The sequence below is a fragment of the Lissotriton vulgaris genome, chromosome 3_1 (genome assembly GCF_964263255.1).
Source record: "Lissotriton vulgaris chromosome 3_1, aLisVul1.2, whole genome shotgun sequence".
NCBI lineage: Eukaryota > Metazoa > Chordata > Amphibia > Caudata > Salamandridae > Lissotriton > Lissotriton vulgaris.
In genome coordinates, this window is record NC_141689.1 from 1,799,001,960 (window position 1) to 1,799,024,657 (window position 22,698).

The window sequence follows — 22,698 nt, forward strand, 5'->3', positions numbered from 1 at the left end:
AGGGGGCAAATCTTCCTTTGTCAGAATGGGGAATAAACCCACAACAGGTTTCTGAGTGCTTAGTTTAAAATCTGAATCTTCATCATGAGTTTGAAGAACAATGCCATCTGGGGTACAGAAATTTCTGCAGTTGATCTTGCACTAAAATCCTCTCCCCACGAGAGGCTCACAGGACTCGAATCACAAACTACAAACTTGTGGCCAAAGGGACCTTTGCTGAAACAGGGTTAATCATCTGCTTGCTAGCAGCAGCTACAATTTGGAGCTATTTTCCTGAGAGAGGTAGATTTGGACCGTCTGTTTATTGGACAGTGCAACGGGTAACACAATAGTCAATGAGAGAGGATGACTGTTCACTTCTTCTTCTACATATGGACCAGTTTGGTATACCTCTACGGTTGTGCCAAGTACGCAAACCGCTTCCCCTCTCAGGCACCATCATTGGGACTGATCAAACCTCAAGTTTTCGGCAACGTCAAACACTGGGAATTTTATCTGGACTATAGAAAGGGTTCTGTGGAAACTGAACACATACATTCATCTCAAATCACCAGAAATTCAATGGGGCTTAGAGCACACTAAGATTAGGGTGCCTTTGAATCTGCACATTTAGAGCTGTCATAACATTCATATTAGATCACTGACCATTGAATTGCACTCGTTTGGATTTCAATGGCACTTACATTTCCAATGCCTCAACTTGTTTCAATAATGGCATGGCGCAGTTTTCTTTAACATGGCTATCTCCATTACAGAATTCAGATCATTAAGCATCCATCATCCTCAGCCAAGCGAAACACCGTTTCTATCTTGCACCATCTGACCACCACCTTGATAACCAACTCATGCATTCCAGCAACAAACCTAGAACTATAGCTGGAATTTGCCATATGCGGGCCATTCTGAAATCTTTTCTGCAATAATTTTGTCTGTACCAACATGAACTTCTCCTTAATCTTTTTCTGATTCATCTCCAAGTCATCACTACAGTACTACATGTAACTAAGTATTTTATCCAAAGTCTCGGTGGGCAGAGCTCGCGGAGTTTCACTCCGTGGCATTCCACAGATTGATCCAAAAACTCTGTGGAATTCCGTGGAGTTCCGCAGGCGGGTGGAGTTCTCTTTTCCCTACAATAAAACACCATGTAGGACCATCCCTGTTGTTTTGTGGATGAGGGGGAGATTCAGGCCTCTTTCTAAACCCTAAGCGTGCTGCCAGTGACTGTATTGTATTTGCAAGCACCAATCATTCTTCCAGGAAGGGGCTGGTGTTGGAAAAGAGAGCAGGTTCTGGCCCAGGACAGCCCTTTTGGAAACTAGAAAGCACAGAACTCAGAGGCGGGACTCCCGTACTGTCCTCTCCTGGTCATGTCAGGTGACTCAGGACACATACCTGTGACTGCCTCGAAATGCAGGGGCACACACACTGACCTGATCCGCCAGTTGACTTTACCCGAGTTCATGTGCTCAGGATTATTATTTCACTCGAGTCTACTCTGCATACAACAACAGGCCACTGGCCTTTACGTGCGAGGACCTGCTCCCAGCCCAGGAGTTTCAGTTTACCTGCAGCCTCCAGCAGGGAACCCGGAGCCCGGCCAAGGAGGGATTTCAATTCACACCCAGGCCAGGAGGATCACTGCATAAGCGGAGTGGAGCTGCCTACACTGGCACGTGGGGACTCGGGAGCCGTGGGTTTGGTCTTTGTTGCTGCCAGTGAAACGAGACAGCAATCATCTGGCACTGAACAAATTCAAGCAAACAGGTCAGTAGTTTAGAATAAGTGTACTGTTAAGTGGATGCAATGTTTTGTTTGCGTAAATGTGCTGGGAACAGCAGTGATAGGCTTCTCTGCTATGTTACAGTCTGAAATTGAATCATGGATTGAGAGATACTGTGGGTTGCGCTTTGGCTAATTAAGTGGGGCTATGGCAATGAGATAAGCTGCAGTATATGATGCTGTGCAAAAAAGAAGAGTGACGAGATTTTCACATAGTTTTACCTTTACTGATTCCTCATGTCTTGGCTGGTGGCATTCACTGTATGGCCATGGTCATCATGATTCTGAGCACAAACTATTTCGCAGGATGGATGTGTTTTGGTTTTGAACAGTGCTATTATAAATTAAGTTGAATACCATATTTCATCTCTTTTGTCAGTTCTGTCCAGTAGCCACTAGAAGGAAGTCCATCTTCAGCCAAGCATGCTGTTTAGAAATCAATGCTCCAGAAAGTTTATGTCTCCAACTTTCTGTTGATTTATTAAATTTGTAAGCAAGCGATGTCATGGATTTATGTTTAATTAAAATTGCAACCTTTTGATGAAGAAACGCACCCACACCACTTAGTTCGGCAGAGGTCTGCCATCACACTGGCATATTCATGTGGTCGTTCAGTCCAAAAGCAGTAATGCCAGCGAAGTTTTTTTTAAGAACTCTAAGCGGAGCGCGAAGTGCCAAAAACTCTGTGAACTCCGCTGACGGAGCAGAGTTCACCGCCCACCTTTAATCTTAAGGCTTAGCCTGCCAGCAGATAACATTCCGCGGAATTATCTCTGGAAGCAATCCAAGAACAAACTGAAGCACAAAATTACTGATATTTCCCCTCTCTGGATTTTGGATCCCGCTATGCTGACGAAACACCTGAATCAAATGATCATAATAAGCATGCATTGAGTCTTTGACCTCCTGCATAGTGTGCTTTATCTTCAGCCTATCAACCTTTTTCTGGGGGACTTTAGTTTAACACTTGTTAATATTTCAGCATTATAAGAGGAGACAGGGCATTTGTTCACACTACTCTCTGAGGCTCAATATCTGGCCACTGCACCACCACATTTTACTTTGCCCACAAAGTAAAAGAACCACTTGACTTGAGTATATCACAGATCAGTACTGTCTCTCAGTTTTGGAAATTGACTGGTAAATGTAGCAAAAGAACTGTGACTCTAAGCCAATGCACATACCCTACCCTGTGTACTTTTCTCTATTGTTAAGCTCCGACTTCTGTGTGTCTTTGCGCTCCCCCATGTCCCCTTTCTCCTGAATTTTTTCAATTTTTTATTGAACAGGGCTTCTACAAAAGACAATACATGATTTACACATTAAAAATTAAGTTGATATGTGTCAAAAAATTACATTCCTTAAATAGAATTTAAAAGAGATCATCGTAAAATATATCTCATTATACAGCTTGTTGAGCAAAATACATGAAGTTTATATACCTGGATTTATACTCTTAACCAATCAAATTGTATTTATCAACCATTAACAAACAAAACTCAAGTTTCAGAATCAGCTAAATATTTCCAAGTAAGAGAGATTTTTTTAATTGCCCCCACTCATTTAGCATAAGCTTCTTTAAGTTTTTTAGTAAGCTTCATCTTGTTAAGCCATTTCTCATACAAAGGTGCTTTGAGCAATCTCCAGTTTTGTAAATTTAAGGAACGAGCCACAAACATTGAATTAGATAAAAAATAGCCCTCTGATTTAAGTAATGTAGCCTCCCGACTTGTTATACCAAAGAGGGCGGCTTCCGCTGTTGAGGCATAAGGTTTCTGAATTGCCCGTCTAAAATGCCCAATTTATTTTCCCAAAACAACTTCAGTTTTGACAGGTAAAACATATGTGCCTCCATCTCCCTTCAATTGGGGTGAGACACCAAAAACATCTATTTTCAACCTCAGGGAAAATTCTGTTTAGGGCCTTTGGAGTATAATATGTGAGAGAAAGGCCATTCTCTTAAAATTAGCATCTCTGAGGATCTTATTTCCAGTTGCTGATATAACTTGCCATTCTTGACTGGAAAAAGAGCATAAGGTTTCTGAAGCGACTTTCTCCAGAAACTTTACCACCAAAAGAGATTAATTTGGGTTTGTATCAGACAATGCCAGTTTCCCGCCTCTCTCATATTTACAGCGGTAGCTGCCTTTGAGGGGGAACAACTCATTGTTAACTGGTATTTGTTTAGGAAATAAACTATTTGTAAATATTAAAATAATAAAGGCTTGTTCCGATCATAACACCTGATTAGAACTTCTTCCCATGCAATCATCCTCTCCTGAATAAAAAACTGATTGGCTACACCCAAACCAGAATCCTGCCAAGTGCTGAAATGGTTGGAGTGTATATGAAGACCCAAGTCTCTACATTCATTTAGAGATCCAGAAGCGTTTTGTACCTTATTTTTGGGGGAATTTAGAACTTTTAAGAAATGTGGGGATTTGAGTTCTCGCTTCTTGGATCATTTTATTTATGAAAAAATGATCTATACATCTTGCATTAGACAATAAACAAGCTGCAAAATCCAAAAAAGCTGCCTCGTAATAAGTACGGATAAGCGGTAATGCTAAGCCACCTGAGTTTATAGCTAGTTGTAAAATGGAAAGTTTAACTCTAGAGACCTTTTTATTTCAGATAAATGATCTTATCATAGAGTCAAACCCTTTAAAATAGCTAGCATTGATCTTGATGGTGATGTCTGAAAAAAGGAAAATTAATAGGGCTAATTTGGACATCTTAATAAGCGCCACTCGACCTATCAGAGTTAACGGGAGATTTGCCCATTTTTCCAATAGCTTCTGTATTTTAATACCAGTAGCCTTATAATTCAATTTAACGAGCTGGCTGTATTGCCCAGTAACGAAGATCCCAAGATAACGGATAGGATCAGTTTTAAGAGCCTGCTGCATTAGATTGTGTGGCAAAAACTCGGTTCCAGTATTTAATATTATTATCTCTGTTTTTATTAGATTAATTCTATATCCCCCAATTAGTTCGTATTGTCTAAATTCGAACACAGTCTGGTCTATGTTCGACTTTTCGGGGATAGATTTAAAATGGTGCCATCGGCAAATAGCTTTCATTTTGCCATACCTGGAATTGGGGCTTGAATATTCATATTTCTCCTTATTTTAATCGCTAGGGGTTCTATAAAAAGGTAAACAATAAAGGTGATATGGTGCAGCCTTGCCTGGTCCCCCGATTGATATCCAGTGACCCTATTTGATTACCAGTCATTACTAGCTGCTCCTGAGCCCCCGATAGATGTTTTGTAGCACGGAAATAACTTGAACTGGGACATATTTCGAGCACAAAAAATAAAGCGTCCCAGTTAACTAAATCAAAAGCTTTTTCCGCATCAACCATCATGATGCAGGCTGGTGCCTTGTTAACATTAAAATAATCTAGTACTTGAATCAGGTACCCAGTATTGGATGACAGTCCGTCCCGCGACAAAACCTGTTTGGTCGACATGGATTACTCCTTGAGACAAAGGGGTAAATCTCTGTGCCCATATCTTCATTAAGATCTTATAATCAGCGTTTTAGAGACTAATGGGTGTGTATGAGTTCACATTGTTGGGTTCCTTACCCTTTTTCGTGAAGCTGATTATGGTCGCCCTCTTAAACCCTGCTGGAACAGCAACTCCAGTTTTTATATGGTTAACTAATTTCTTAAGAAATGGTGTCAGCTCTTTAGCAAAAAATGTAAATAATTTGATGGGTAGTCTGTCTTCCCCACAGGCTTTTGCCTCAGCCATGGCCTTTATAACTGCCAAAATCTCTGATGTTACTATTTTGTTTTGTAGCTGGGCAGCAGAATTCATTGATACCCTGGGGATTTCTACTTCTGCTAAATATTCATGAATCGCTTAAGGCCTAATGATGTATTTTGTGGTGTATAGTTGTCGGTAATGTTCAACAAAGACCCGGGCAATCTCTGCTCGATCCGTTACTGCTATGTTAGACTTAGGGTCTATTAGCTCCAGAATACAGGCTGATTCCTGACGTGCTTTTGTTGACCAAGCTAGCATTTTCCCCACCATTTGACTTTCTTCATATACCTTTTGTAAATAGGTCTGAGAGCTATTAATTTTCTCGAGAATAAAATAGTCTCTCAACGTCTTCTTTGCTTCTTCCCACTGACCCTGTGTTGGAGAATTACAAAATCTGGAGGCACTTTGAAGAGATAACTGGAGTTCTGCAATTTTATTTGAACGTTTTTTCACCTTTTCTGCAGATACTGCAATCATTTGACCCTAGGTGGTGGTTTTAAAACCACCCAGAAAGAGAAAATATCAGCTGTCCCTTCATTCATATTAAAAAAATCTAGAATCCAATCCTTAAAACTCCCAAGCCAGAGAGGGTCCTGGAGGAGGAGGCGTTCCATCTGCCACCTGGACATCCTCCTCCTCCCATCCCCAACTTCTAAATCGATTTCAACATAGGAGCAATCTGAAAAGGCACTTGCTCCAATTTCTGCAGCAGTGAGTACCAGAGACCGTGATATTAACAAAAAATCAATACGTGAGGCGATGTGAAACTGACGAGAATAGCAAGTGTATTCCCGAGTAGCCTGATGAATCCTACGCCAAGTATCAAATAACTGCAGATCCTGAGTCAAGGCATTGAGAACTTTTTTGTCTTGGGCTTCAACTGTTTCTTATTCCTGTTTGAGATATCTGTTCTTAAATCTTGTATAAAATTAAAGTCTCCATCTAAAATAATATGACCAGACACCCTAATAAAAAACCTTTGTATTGTTAATAATGTAGATCTATCATCCGTAATAGGCCCATAGTAATTGATCAAATTTAAAATATTCCCATTAATTTTGACCTTAATCCAAATCCATCTACCCTGGGGATCTCGCTTTTCTTGTACAAATTCCAAATCAATTTCTGTAAAAACATAAATTGCGACCCCTCTCATCACTACCCCAGTCGAAGCAAAAAAGGCTCTGGAAAACATGCCCAGGATGAAGAGTTTTGGTAAATTAGTTTTCCAGTGGGTTTCTTGCATGAAAAGAATTTGAGGTTTTAATTTAACCAGTCACCTTACCAACCCGCCATATTTTTGTCTATTCAGTATACCATTGATGTTCAACGTAATACAACATCTACTAATTGTATTCATATTCCCGGTATTGAAAGAAGATCTTAACATTCCCTTTTCTATTCTGTACTTTTCTCTCCTGTTTGCTACTGCTCCTCTTTTTATTTATTTTGCCCTTCCTCCTTCCCAGCACCCCATGGGCTCTCACCCCATGACCTCGCCCTCCCCCTGGAAATGTGGCCTCCCCGCTATCTGCATTTCACCCCCTTCTAAACTTAATGGTACTCTGGAACTGCACCATAGGTGGCCTGCCCCCTCAAATGAAGCTATCCCTCGAACAAAAACAAAATCATACAGAGAGAGAAGAGAAAGAAAAAAAGAAAAGAAGAGAGCAAAGTTGGATTTACTTCACAACTGAGAATACTTTAAGTAATTCCTGGGCCTTCCCAATTTGTGTAAACATGTGGAACTTCCCCTGCACAAGAACTTTAAGTTTGGATTACTGCGCAATGGACGTTTGCGCCCCTTGAGCTTTAAAAAGATACAAAAGTTTTACGAACTCTTTGTGCCTTCGTGCAGCCGCTGCAGACATGTCTGCAAAAATTCTACATTTAGTCCCATCATTGATATTGAATTGTCTCAGCTGGATTGCCTTAGTCAAAATTTTCTCCTTGATACGATAGTCAGCAAAGTTGACTAATATTGTGCGAAGGAACTTCATGTTGGGTGGAAGATGACCTAGAACGCGATGTGTCCTGGTCAATGTTAGATCTCTGGAAAACTCAGGGATCCCCTTTTGCTTGATAAATGACTCCACCCATTGATGTGTATTGGCTCCTTCACACCTCTCTGGGACCCCTACAATCCACAAGTTTGAACGGTGTGAATGGTTTTCGAGGTCTTTAATTTTGCTCTCCAAGATTATTTTATCCTGTGCCGCCAAGTTTACTTGCTGAAGCATGGCATTCATTTGGTCCTCTAGTTGGGATATCCTCGATTCAGCTCTTGGATTCTGATGGGGAAGCTCGCAACTGCCTCTTCTATTTTCCCCAAACGGAGGTGAAGTGCCGCTATCTCGATTTCTTCAAATCTCAAATCTCTTCTAGTATTAAATTAAGCATTGTTTTAATATCAATCTGGTGCGTGCAAGCCGTCTCATTTTGGGTTTTGGACTCAGATCCTTCAGGTCTTGGCTCTATCCCGCATTAATATTTTTGCACAGGCAACTCTAGTGGCTCTGAGCTGCCCTTCTCTTGAGGCTGATCTTTAGTCAGTACTGGTGAAGTTTTCTGGACCTGAAGACTGCCCTCAAGCTGATATTGTATTGCATTTTTGCTGAGGGTGAAGTGTGGGAGCCGGGCTGTTACAACCAAAGGAATAGTATGAAGGAAAACAGGACCAACTTCTTCAGTCGATATCTCTCCTGCTCTCAAAGACTGAGCTGAAACACCTGAGAGGGGCGGCGAAGACGTCGATGGTGAGATAGACATTAATGGTGATAGAGAACTGTGTTGTATTACCTAATAGCTCAAGTGTTGCCTCCCCTGGCGAGCCTTGGCTTTGCTTTGCGAGTCCTTGAGCGGTAATAGGTAGGAGGTTCTTTTTTACAAAAAGAGGAAAGTCTCTGGAATTTTTCAACTCTTGTTTTTTGTGGCCTGAAAGAGACCCTGATGTTGTATCCCGTTCCTTGACTTTCCTCTTCAATTCTGAACCCTCTTTCGTACTTGCCTCGTTATGGTCTTCCAGTCCATGCTGCAATTCAAAGGCATCTGTCTCCGAACTTTCAGAGCTAGAGCTCATCTCCGCTCGAATCGTTTTATTGCCTGCTTTGGCTAATGGCTGATTTAGTCTGGCTTGCACTAGGCATTTTTTGGTCTTTACCGCAACCGCGTTGTCCATTTTAACAGCTGCTGCCGCAAGTTTTAACTGTTTCCTCATCTTAGTTATCTTCTCCGGTTTTTGGTTAAGAACAATTTTCTGCAAAGAAACAGCGTGCAGACACTTTGTCTCTCTACACCTGATTTTCCTGCAACACTATTGCGGTATGACACTGTTTTAACACTTCCACCACTTGCCCCATTTCCTCTGCTCACCAGTTGCCGCTCACCTGCTAGTATCAGTCGACTATAATGACAACGCCACCTCGCCTCCTCCTCCTTTCCTTAACATAGGGAATGGCAGCTGCTTTTATGAATCACTTGCGCTCTGTGCTCCGTAAGAGAACAGTTCTGTAGAGGACCTGGAGGTGAGCACCTGGCATTCAAAGTCCAGGATCTCACCTCTCGCTGCTCCGTTTCCCGAAAATTCACTGGACTTTATGTCAGAGTCCAGACTCACCAGAAACGTTGTTCCACACACCAGCGAGTTGCCAGCAAGCCGCCCTTAGTTTTCTGCTCGCTGCTTGCTTTTCCCACGTTAGAACTGCTCGGCGTACGAACTCTCAACTCTCCTGTCTAGCATGGCCGGCGTGCTCCATTGCTGAGGAGAGGGGCAGCGGTCACCTGAAGCTAGGTGAAGGCGGGGTTCTCTACTGCCATTAGCCTCATCCTCCAGCCACCCTTTCTCTTCTTTTTTTTCTTTCTGTGTGGGCCCACCTGTACTTGATCTTCTCGCTAACAGTCCACTTCTGTATACTGGCCAGTAGCTCCCTCAAATGTACCTTTATCCCAGGAATTATCATGCTATTGAATGCATCCTCTTTAACGTGCATCCTAAAATTCTTCCGAAAGGACTGATCTTAAGATAGATCAGGTATAGATCAGGTCGGGTGACCTCCTTACATACGAACAAGAGTTCCTATTTGTATCCGTTGATATAATTAGTGTCAAGATTTCACTTTATGAGTTCATCCAACTCTACGTTTAGTCTAACAACACCCAGAGATCACAGGGCGGCCTATCCTATGAGGCTATCACTAATCTTATCTGTGGATACACTCACACTCGGAGTCCCTTCTGATGTGGGGCATGCTCCCAGATCTAAAAGCCCTGCACTAACTGATTATCGGGCACTGAATCCACCATGGAGGTGTCGGGTATACGCACATCCCCTGACACAGCTGGAACCTATATAGTTGTTTGTAGACTTGGGGCTAGTGCAAAAGTGTAATGACTGGAATTCCTATTACAGGAACTGAGACAACTGGAGGTAACCGGTTCCTGACTGACTTGAGCAATAGAAGCACTTATAGTTATACCATCTGTTGGTTGGTTTCATCCAGTCAGCTTAGCTACATTTTGGGAAAACCATGAATTTAGAAACCAGCCATGCCTTCAAGAAATTACCACTAACATCATTATCTATATTTTCCTCTGTCTATGCACCCTATTCTCCCCTCTCTTGTGCTTTCTTTTCCCATGATTTGGTATTTGTCAGTGTGGGATGCATAGTTTCTCTTCTGATTATATCCTTCCTCTATACTAATTGGTTGGCCTCCCACTTTGCATCTGCCAAACTACACACTATCCTTTTAGGTCAGGCTTTATACTTTTCCTTGTCTTTTGTATGTGCTGCATGAGCCCATGCATTCAAAGCCTCATACTGTGCAGGTCTAGGTGGGGGAAAGGGATGTATGACGGTACGACGCGGGCTATTACCACGCGTACCGTTACAACTCGTGCTTTACAACGCAAGTCGTTACCACGACTTGCGCTGTAGGGTGCGGACTTAGGAATAGTTTAATTTACTATTCCAACACCAGTCCCCGTGGATAGTAGGGAAGGTGTTGGAATAGTAAATTAACTATTCCTTGTCCTTGAGCGCCCTCCAGCGCAAGTCGTGGTTACGACTTGCGTTGTAAGAGACGCGTCGTAATGGTAGCGCGGGGTAACATTCGCGTCGTAAAGGATGTTCCCCGGGGGCTAGCTATCATACAATGCTTGCCTCAAATGTTCTACAACTGCAAAGACCCTTTAGCAGCATTGATTCTAGTCCATTGTTTAATCAAATAGATGGGTGAAGTCCAACCTGTGTACTCATATAATGAGCGGGCGTACCATCTGGAGGAGCCCACTCACCCTCCTGTGATAGGAACACCTACAATACCCTTAAACAAATTTCACAAAGTCTTAAAGCATTGCATCTTTACTTCAGTTTAATGCAACAATGACTTCAAATTTTAAAGAATCTTCAGTGAACTACAGTAGAGTATGCAGCAATGCTAACATCCAATCTCAGCGTGACATCACAGAACTTTCCACTCACAGTGCTGCTCTCTTTGACGTAACTACCAATCCCAGTTCAGCACACACTGACCGATCAATACCAGCATGGCACCCTATGACGCAACTCGCAGTACCTCACAGCAGAGCTCACCGAGCATCATTTTAGCTTTGCAATAGCAGTTTAACCAAGACCAAAAATAAAACACAACTCTTGTCTGTTCCATTAAAGAAAATGTGAAATACACAATCACTCTAAACGGGATTGGGGAACAACACAAAGACGTTGTCACACACGCAAAGTGAAATCTCAACCAGCAGAATATCACTCTGACTAGTGCGGTTTATTCCTCTGTGGAAAAGGACTAACCAGATGGCAATCTCTGTTATTACAATCTCACAATAGTAATTAAGAGCCCCTATCTCAATGTGCAGCTGATAGTGCTTCACGGTCCACACTACAAGCTTTAACAGAGAAGTTACAACGTAATATACTTAATACCTATCCCGAGATCTTGATCTTCGATGAGTCTGATAACAACTCTTCAACTCTTGCAGCAAGCGTGTTTATATTTCATTAAGCACAAGCAATTACACCACCAGCATTGCAATCCTAGTGACAACTCAAAGCTCTCTTAGAGTCAAAATGGACCTCACACTGCGCAACAGACTAACTCATCAATTCTCACAAAACACATAACAGCTCGACAAGCTTCTAAAAAATGCATAGCACTACTATAATCATATTCTCAGGACTCTGCAACCTTTCAGGAACACCACCAATTCTCCAAGTTGGAACATGGTCTGGGGCAAATTCAGACAGCATTCTGGACAAATTCTAACTACATACACCCCAGTGAGAAACACCCTCTGCTACCAGACTTGATAGTGAGATTCGATTCGATAAAGGGTGGTCTCTTGCACCTCTCTAATTGCAGAACAACACTCTGCTATCTCCACCCAGAGGTGTCTTTGTCTCGAACTGAGGCTGAAATTGCAAAATGTGTTGGCAGTGAAGCAGGTTGTGTCCACAGAAAAGACAGAGAGGTGTAGATATACGAACTATGAAGGTATATTAGCAGGTTAGTCAAATTAAATTTTAATTAGTTCCATCAAGTCAAATAGATTTTCTCTTGAATACAGCATGAATGAATATAATCCAAGCAGAACAGTTTATAATACAGAGAGTTAATATATCAAAGCATCATGTGCAAAGCAAGGCAAAGACTTGTGTCCATAAAGGGAACACCCTTATTCTAGCTAAGATTGTGGCTGGGTCGGGGAACTTTTTAAGCAATTTGTATCAGCAAATGTAGAATCGAAAGAATCAGAAGAGAGGCTCTTGCTGTTGAGAATACTTAAGCAAGCAAGAAAATAAGAAGCATTGGCCTCAGGAGATGAGAGACGATGCCCCTTGTGATAGTGGACAGGGGCAAGTGATCTAGCTAGCAAGCTTCACACAGTTAACCCACAACATTTCATCCAAAAGGTTAAATCTTTGGTTTCCCACCAAGCTATGACCAATATAAATCCAATGTTCTCTCCGTGCCTGGTGCAACCTCCTTCTCATGGAATAGTACAATGCCAACTCTTTCTCCCACTGTAATCTTTATGATGTTACACAAAAGAGTATTGACTCCTCAACTTTCTGATCTACTGCATGTGTTGAAGTTTCGAACCAAACCAACACTGTACTACAATCTTCAAAATGTAAGCTATCAAAGAACATTTTAATGAGCACACTGTGGCCTTGTTATCTGAAACAAAAAATATTATGCACAGCAGGCAGAAATATTATATTTAATTCAAGATAGAGTGAAGTACCTGGGCCCATTCACCCTAACTTTAAATCACATTGGCTAACTAAAGTTTAATCAAATATATGTATGTGGTTCACTCTGCTAAATCTAAATGTGAATTTCATGAAACTAGTAAATGATATAATTCAAGTATATAATGAATACCTCATGTGTAAATCATGCAAGCCAAAATTAATGCTGGTTATAGATTAAGATTTGATTTAAGCAAAAATAATCAAAATCAATTTTGCTTCATCACTGACCACAACTAGTTGATTATCCTACCACACAATCAATTCACTATGGAACATATTTTAATCAGCAGGCTTTATATCTATATGCTAAGTTCTCTCAAATGTGTAAATTCTATCTTAAAACAACAGTTTATGTGCCTGCATCAAGAGATTCGAAGAAGTTGCTGCTATTTGACAAATTCAGTGATACCTGCTGCAGATTGGCCTCATTTTATGTGCGGTAGCCATAAATGTGCAGCTACTCATTCTTGACAAGTTGAGATGGGCTTAGATGGGAATACTAAAAGAATATGCTAAGCAAATGATCTATCGTAAAGTACTCAATTTTTTTTTGCAACCTTCATATCATTATGTAGATAATTTTAAACTCTCATAGCTTTTTGCTTTGACACTTCCGTTTGAAAATCAAGATTTTTACAACAATGATCTGACACGTGCTTTTACTTGACAATAACAAAATGACACCACAAAATATATGCTTTGTAGAAAACATTCGTTCTTTCTTTTCATATGCAGTGCAATTGTGCGTAGAAAAGCAAAAGATAAACTTGCAGGGGAAAAGTATCTGCAGTGAACATTATCTTGCAGTGCTGAAAGAAATTATGTGACTGTTGACGGCAAACTACGAAACTTCACAACCATCACAAAACTTTGATGGCAAAAAACTACACTTGCACCTACAGATTTTGCCACAAATATCACTGCATAGAAAATTGAAGGAGTCAGAGAAAGAAAGCATGGTGATGTGCATCAGAATACAAGCTAGAGGTATGCCTCGGGTTTCAGCAGTTGTGTGACTGTGTGAGAGGATAAGGGTTGTTTAAAAGTCACTACTGTAGATAGAGACCATAACCAGTAGTAGGTGGAATCAGAGCCATCATACGTGGCATATAAAAGAAGAGGATGTTTATTTTTCTATAACTCTTAAATGCAACAGAGTTATTTCCTTGTTAGTTTTCATGAGCTACACAGATTGCCCTGGATGAGTTCACAACACTAGTAGAAGCTTTATTGGAGTAAAAGTGCACACCCTCCTGATCCGTAATAGCTTTCAGACAAACCGACATTGCATGATTGTCCTTTGGTTCCAGGAACATTCTTGCTGTGACTAATGAAGTAAATTATATATATAAGTCAGCCTGGTAGCACTGATACACTGATAAATCCTTTGCAGCTGTACAAAAAGCCCAATATTGTGCCACTCATCTAGGTTCTTTTGGCAGCGATTGCTAGTCAGGTAAGTATAGGTGGTAGACTTTGCACCCATCTTGTTGTGTGGAGCTTTCCTCTGCATTTTCATTGTCCCTCAGTACTTCTTACCCTTGTATTTCTCATATTGTCTTCTTCACTTCTGCTAGACTATTGTGTTCACTCACACTTATGTGCACCAGGAAATCTCATGGGCCATGTCCATATATATTGTCATCTGATAAATTAGTTGTTTCTGCTTGCATTATGGCAGATCTTATTCATACCTTCAAGAGTGATGGACAATTGGTGACCATAACATGGTAAACAATAAGATTAATCTGTGACCACACAACTATGGGCACATGCTTTGACTGGATGACTTGTAATTATGCAAAAACTGTGACTGGGTCCTCCCTCTGACACAAATGTACACAAATGACAGACTTTGCAAAATGCCAGGAACCATATGATTTCAAGAAAGAAACATTGAAGACTTAGTTGCTTGGAAGTGTCTATGAGTGAATAATTAAACTCTTGTCATTGGCATACCAGTGGCGGCCATGCCCCTGCTTTGAAGTGATCTAAGGACTCCATTGTTCAAAATGTACAAGTAACAATAATCATGTTAAAAACAATAATATGCTCACAAACAAGAATAATGAAAAAGAAGTATTACTTGTTGAGAAAATAATGTTGTTATGGGTGGAAAGATCATGGGCGTGCGGAAAGGATAGGGTGAATTATATTTTTCCAAGTTAGGAGCTGAAACTCTCATATTTCTTTGTGGTCCTAGAGTTGCCTGTCTGCCCTGCTTGGACTTGCTTTAATGCAGTAAGGTCTGTAACAGACATTAGTTTTTAATAATACCCTATTAGGAAAAAAGTTGGTTGCTAATTTGTAAACTTTTTAGGATTTAGTTTTGTTTGTATTGTTTGCATTGAGCCTTAAATGGCTCACAGAGTTTTCATAAATCTCTGAAATTTAAAAAAATATTCTGCAACAGTTTAGGAGTGATGGTGTAGCAGTCCACCCTTCGACCACCCATTCAGAAGAACTTCCCCCAGGCTTACCATACCTTGACAACTTGTAAGAATGTGAGTTGCAATGGGTAGGGAGATACAAAAGTGGATGTGCAATTTTTACCACAAGTTGAATGTGCACAAGATCTCTAGTCACTTCCCCTTGATGAGTATTTTCTTTACAATCAGTAGATATTATGTCTGTGAGTAATACTTTATAATTTAGACACTTAACTCACCACAGATTTCAGAAAAATTACTTGTCATGGGGAAGTGACTCGAGATCTTGTGTACATTCAAATTGTAACAAGCATTGGCATAGACCTTTTAAGTTCTTAGTTATGCAGCACAATATCCTTGGTGCAACAACATCAACTGTTGCATGGCTAAACACTTATAAGGTCCCAAAGGCGAGATCTATTTGCTATGCAAATGCTTGTTAATATAGTGCGCTGTTTTAGTGGAGACCAGGCTTTTCTGCTACTTCTAACGCAAGTAATGCAGAAACCCGCGGGCTCACGTTCACTGAACCAAACGAAACCGCCCATAATGTTCAAATGTATTTTGTACAATATACTATTTTATGCCTCAAAGTGGCATGAACGCTTCATAAATCGGCATGTCAGGGCACAATAAATATAATGCAGTGTGCGCCCTTGATACTCTGTGCCAATGGCTGATCAATGATGTTGAGGGTAAACAAGAACTGTGATTACGAAATGGGAGGGGCGCTTTTGAATGTTTTGGTATATTTTCTGTGGGGGACTCTATTTAATTCATTCAACTAAATCGAGATCTTGCATTTCACCTTCTTATATTTTTATTTCTTTTACATTTTAACCTGGATTATTGGTATTGTGGTCAACGTTGCTGCCATAAAGGACCATAATGCTGAATCATCTGTTAAAACATTTTTTAACACCAAGAATGAAATTGTTTTTAAACAAAAATGCAGGACTAGACGCCTATTTTCACAATATTTCCAGTGCCTTTTCTGTGAGAATTCTTTATTGCAATATAAAAGTAAATGTTTAATGAGCATATTTTCGGGGTGAGAATGAATTGAAGGACAGCTGACGATGGTCTGGCGCCCGGGACTGGAGCTGCTATGGGGACAGGAGTTTAGAAGGCAGGGACTGCTAGGGGATGGGAATTGAAGGGTCCGTGAGTTCAGGCGGCTGGGACTGGAAGAGGACGGGAGTTGAAAGTGCTGAGGCTGCTAGTGGACGGGAGTTCTGAGGGTCTGGAAGCTCAGGGACTACTAAGGGACAGGAGCTAACAATGACGGGGCTTCTGGGGGAAGGCCCAAGATGCTAGGGGAAGGGAGTTCAGATACAACTGGAGCAGCTAGGGTGTGGGAGCTTGAAGGTCCAGAACAAGAGCTGTGAGGGGGGCTATCTGTAAAGAGAAAGGGGGTTCCGAGAAGACTAGGACTGCTTGAGCACATGAACTAAGAGGATGGGGCTGCTAGGAGATATGGGCTGTGGGAGGACTGGGCCTGCTAGGGGGCGGCCGCAGCTAGAGGAAGGGATCCCTGAGAGGGCTGGTGGTGGCTCGAGATACACCCCCGGGTCACTGGGTGGTCCAAGGGGTAGGGAGCTGCTAGAGGCTGCGAGCTCCAGGAAGGCCAGGGCTACTAGGTGATGTGAGGTCTGATAACACAGGCTGAGTGTTAAGGAGAGGGACACATCTCCGAATGTACCGTGCTCCTAGGGGGTCCTAGTTCTGCCTCCCATGGGCTGATTTGAACTCTCAGTTCGGCCTGAGCTCCTGTTACGGGTTTTGAGAGTGCTTATTGTCCAAGGAACCTGTCCCTACCCTCAAGGCCCTACTGCCGAGTGCTCTAACTTGGCACGGCCCCCCGGGAATTGTCCTATCTCAAGATGCCACATACCTGCCCTCTGGACTCCACCAGGTCGAACCGCAGTGCCTCCTGCATGAACACATCTGGGTAGTTGCTGTCATTGAAGGCCTTCTCCAGCTCCTCCAGCTGCCAGCTTGTGAAGTTGGTGCGGGTCCGCCTCCTCTTGCAGCCGGGGCTGTCTTTGTCTGGGCCGCTCAAGTATGAAAAGCACTGAGAAACAACACTGTGAGCGCCGTGAACCGCGCAAGGCCTAGTCTCCGCACAGCCTCGCGCTCACCCCGCACCACCTTCAAAGCAGGCATCAGCATCTACAAAACAAGTGGGGGGAGTGTGGCCGGCCGAGAGCAGGGACGCGCAGCGTTTCGCTTGCGGGAGCTAGCATGATAATTGCTACCATATGGCGCTGCTCGCTCCGGCAAGGGAATCACCTAACGTTCACGCATTGCCATTCTAAGCAATGCAACGCGTGCACGTTTTCAGGGCAGAAATGGAATCGATCACATGAGGTCCCCTCCTATGCAGCCCATGCGCGCTGCGTAGGTGAGACCTAATGAAAATGGCAGATCTACTTTCGTGTCTCCCTACCCATTGCAACACGTTCTTTTCCAGTATGATATTTCAGATACTTCACTAGTTTATTTCTTTTGTTTCCTCTATATAGGTGAAGAAGTTGGAATGCTTGAAGACATGTCTGTGGGTATTTCAGACTTACATCATGTTACAATTAAAATTGTTGAGGCCAAGACAGAAGATTTTCTTCCTGTGGTAACTGGAAGACGGTAAGTTTGGTTATATACTAATGTATGCCTGTAGTTGCCATGTGTAAGGGGGAGGGAGACATACCATAATAGCTATGTCTGAGACAATCAAACATGAGTCATGAGAGTTTTTAGCCGCTGGTAATTGTGGAGATAAGTATCACACAAATTGTACAAGCCTGTGAAATAGGAAAAAGAAAACCATTACTCTACCAATGTTAGACCCATATTACTGACATGGAAATGTAGGGTGTCAGGCTGTTTTTCCCAGAGCGCATAATTATAGGGGCACTTTGACTCTCTAAATGAGAGAAAGTTAATGGTCCCCAGTGGTCAGCGCTAAAGGCACTCAGTCTGCAACAGAAAGTGGGGGGCACCTAAGCATCCTTGTTTCTCAATTAGATGTGGGCCAGCAGTCGAAATCTTAACTCACAAGAGGGTGTGTGGGGCATATTGAGGTGCAGTTCAGCACTTTTATCACAATCACAATAAAGAATCATTGCCCATCCAAGGTAGTTAGTTCACAACATTTTTTTTTCACTTCAACTTTTTTTTATTTGATTTTAGTACACCTCAACATATATAGATATACACTTCATTGATCAAGCTTTACATTGCTTTTTCATAACCAAGCCACCAACTTGTGCAAGAACCAACAGATTTCCTCTCCCTCCCCACACCTTTAAATTTACATCAGAGAGGGTCTGGGGAAGTGGTCTTAGACATTTGGCCTAGAAACTGCATGGTCATGGGGTTTAAGGGGATATAATGTCTAGTACCATAAAGGGGGTGCCAAGTCTTGATTTGGATTTGTATCTGCCATACCTTCCAGAGTACATGGGCTGTGTGGGTTGGTGGGGTGTTGATGTTAAGGGTCTGAGGGGCCTATAACTTCTAATCATTACTTTCAGTGGAACAACTAGAGCTCCCTCAGGCATTAGAGTGCACAACACAGATGCTCTAGCCTTAAACTGGTCCAGCAATGGTATCTATCTTGCAGTGAATTTGCGTTCTCTGAGTCATGTTAAGTTTTAGCAGTTCCATTGTCATTGGCTTATTGAACCAAAGTGCAATAGGCGGGGTTCCTTCCTTTTTCAGACTAGAACTATAAACTGTCTAACTTCCCCCTGCATGCGCATTGTCATTGCCCAGTTGTGTCGTAATATACCCTCCAAGAGATCGGATTTTATCCTCAACAGCACCAGCCAAGGGGTAATCACTGACAAGAGAGAACTCCCAGGTTCTTCAATGAGAGAAGGACATTGCTTGTGTGTAGACAGACCTTGTGCTCTTCTTCCTGAAAGGTGATGCCCCAGAGAGATTTCGAAGACCTGATTATGATTGCTCACTTCACAGCCACAATTCCAAATACCAAATGGGAATGTTGGTATCCCTGCCTCATGCCCTGTAGAGGGGCAAGATGTTTTTTTTGCCCATTCACTTGTACCTAAGCAGTGGGGGAATTGTATCCCATAAGAATTCAGCTTTTCATCCTCTCACCAAGTTGCAGTTTGCCCAGGACAGCTTTGAGGAATTGACATCTGACACAATCAAATCTCTTTTCAGAACAGCGGCTAAGCTGGAGTGCAGGAATATTCATATTGCCAGTCTGTTGCATCTGATGGGCTAGTCATCTAATATAATCCCTACCTTGCCTCTGTTTGATAAAGTCCAGCCGATCGGGATGCTGATTGGAGTGCTTTGAGGTCGTTGATTAGGATCTTAGTGAATATTTTTTGCTGGACACTTTTTGGATTTGTGAATTAGTGTGATATTTGCCTTGCACAAGGTCAGGGTAAGGCTTGAGGTTTACATACACATATTAAATAAAGCTCCCATTTGTTTGCCCAATTGGGGGAGAAATGTTTCATAAAATGATACCAGGAAGCTATCCGGATCAAGGGTGTTACTCAGCAACACAGTTTTGACAGACTCAGGGATCTATGAGAGCTCTACAGTGCCTTCAAAGGAGTCCCTCACCTCTGCCTGTAGTGGCCGCCATTCACATGCCTTCCAGATAATCCTTTAAGTCCACCTTGTGCTTCTCCCCCTCAGCATGGAGAGCTTGAAAGTATTTTCTAGTTGCCCAGGTTTCACTCCGCCCCTTTACATCTAGTGTGTATTTTTGCCTTTTGGAGGTGCAGCTTTCTGGTTAGGAGGGTTCCTATTTTGGCATGCAGTAAAATAATCGATCCACTTTCAGCAGTGTTGTTTCTACTCTGTTAACACTGTAGGCTCTAAGCTGGCTTCTGTGCATTGCCAGTTGACCTTTGGGGTTTTGTATTGATGTCAACCACTTCTAGTGTTTTCTAAACCGTGACACAACAACTGTGGAAGACATACATGATAACCTCTTTGTTGTGAAATTTCAGCAATGTGTTGGGGACTTGTGAGAGAGTGTCAAGAGTATGCTTGAGGTTGTCTAAGTGGTATGTATGTAAGGTTACAAGGTGTGTTTGAAGGTCATGTCTGTAGTGGAGTGGTGTGGCTCACTGGTTAGAGGCGGCAGACCCGGAAGCAGAGAACGGCCCGGGACCAGGGTTCAATTCCTGAGGTTGCAGGGTCGTGGACCAGGGTCAGCAGACTCGATAATTCTCGCCTCGGTGCCTACTCTAACCAGGGATCACACTCGGCAACTCTGAGCATTAGCTTGCCTCATCTCTACAACGGCCCCCCACATTTGCGGGGGATGCCTGGTTTCACCTTGGAAATACCCAGTAGGGACCATCTCACAGGGATAGCCAGGACGGGTTCCCCAGCGATCTACAGCGCCACGACGCCTCAGGGCAGCAGTACGCTTTACAAGACACATACATTTACATTTACATTAGTACTGACCAATCGTAACATTGTTCACTCTATATTTTGAAGTAAATTCAAATGTTGTATAATGTAATAAAATATTTGTTGTACTATCTTAAAGAAATAAATCAATATTTCTTGATAAATGTAATGTTCATGGGTCATTTCCAAACAAATGTTATTGGAGAAATACAGGCTAAGCTGGCAATTTGTGCTACATTGTTCTAATTACCCCTCTCCCGAACCTAAAAGACAGTGTTTCAGGGGTAGCCTTGTTCACTTGTTATGAGAATTGCATCTTTCTCCCTTGTTCACCTCATGATGGTTTCCTTCTTTTCAAAGAGGAGCGCCCTCGTCAGAATGTCTGGTGGTTGTCCTTGTGGTCTTACTGCACATACAATCTGTATGTCCAAAGTAGCTGGATTGGGCTATATTTTACAAATCTCTGATGCCATACAAGAGGTTGTGTACTCATTGTTGTGTACCTGATGCCCTATTCCTAACCGAGACCTGGTTGCAGGATGAAGCTGATCTAGCTATTTCCCAGATCCTACAACTGGGGTACCTATTACATAGAGCGGATCGTAAGACCGGAAGAGGCGGGGGCCTAGCGATAATCTTTAAAGATCATTTCTGCTGTCGATCCTCAATTGAGGAGTTACCTGACTGTGAAAGTATGAATTTTTCTCTAGAATTTTCATCCACGGTTACCTTCTCTGGTCTGCTACTCTATCGATCTTCAGGATCCATTGGTCAGTTTCTTAATAGACTCCCGACCCTTGTCACCGAATTAGCACTAACCCCTGCAAATTTCACAGTTCTTGGAGACCTCAATATTCATTTAGATGACCCCCTTGACCACCAGGCAATAGACCTTCTATCTTCTCTATCAGCTCTTCAAATTGTACAGAAGGGCTTTGCCCCTACACACATCAAGGGTCATCTCCTTGACGCTGTGCTCAGTAATGATCAGATGCTCCTCGTGGGCACCCCTATCCCTCTCCCCTGGATGGACTATTCACTTGTTCCCCTGGAATGGGAAACCATGGTCTTCCCTCACGCACAGAGTTCCATTCCACTGCTGGAAAGGAAATGGTCCAATCTTTCCGTCAGTCAGTTTTTTAAATCACTGACCGCCACTATCCCCACTTTTGACCCAGACCCTGAAAAGGCCAACAGCAATTTTATTTCTTGGATATGTAAATCTTTATACTCACTACTTCCAATGAAACTTTCATATAAAAAATAGAAACAAAGATTGGCACCATGGTTTTCCCCTAAATTAGGGGAACTCAAACAAACTTGTAGGAAACTAGAAAGGAGCTGGAGGCAGAACCCAGAAGTTGGTAGGAAAAATATCTTTAGAGAGGTAATTAGAAACTACAAGGCCGAAATGAAAACAGCACAATCCGTATTTTATGAGGGCAGGATTAGTGCGTCCGCAAACTCACCCAAGGAGATCTTCCGGATCACCAAATCCCTCATTATTATCCCACAAAAATCCCCCAACCCAAAAGATGCCCAAGCTCTTTGCAACAAGCCGGCGGAATACTTCTACCAAAAAATTCAGCTAATATCTCAATCCTTCACACCTTGCCAGGATGAGTCTGTTACCTTTCACACTGAGAGCTTCCATTCTGATTCTCAGTGCTCTCTAACAGAGTTTCCTCTGCTTGATGAGGGATTACTGAACACTCTAATATCAAGAGTAACATCTGGTTCACCTACCGATCCCGCCTCTCCGCACTATCTCACTCTAGTTACGGATGTAATCCGGCCAGTAATCCTGAATGCTCTCAATGCTTCCATCATTTCAGGAAAGTTGCCACTGGCGTGGAAATGTGCCCGTCAGAGCATTACTGAAAAAACCTAACTTGGACACTTCTAACCTGGCCAACTATCGCCCCATCTCCCTTCTTTCCTGGCTGGGCAAGCTGCTTGAGAGACATGTTAATACCATCTTAGTTCACTATCTGGAGTCCAGCAACTTACTCCATGACTCCCAGGCAGGATTT

At 42.4% G+C, this 22,698-nt stretch overlaps 1 protein-coding gene across 3 annotated transcripts in view; it reads left to right on the forward strand.

The window, feature by feature from the left end:
* The window catches only part of INPP4B (inositol polyphosphate-4-phosphatase type II B), a 2,612,828-nt gene that overhangs the window by 2,287,513 nt on the left and 302,617 nt on the right, over positions 1-22,698 (forward strand). For all 3 annotated transcript variants that reach the window (XM_086962227.1, XM_086962225.1, XM_086962226.1), the window contains one exon: positions 17,785-17,902. In XM_086962227.1, the coding sequence (XP_086818353.1) occupies positions 17,785-17,902 (118 nt within the window). The remainder of the gene's footprint in view (positions 1-17,784; positions 17,903-22,698) is intronic.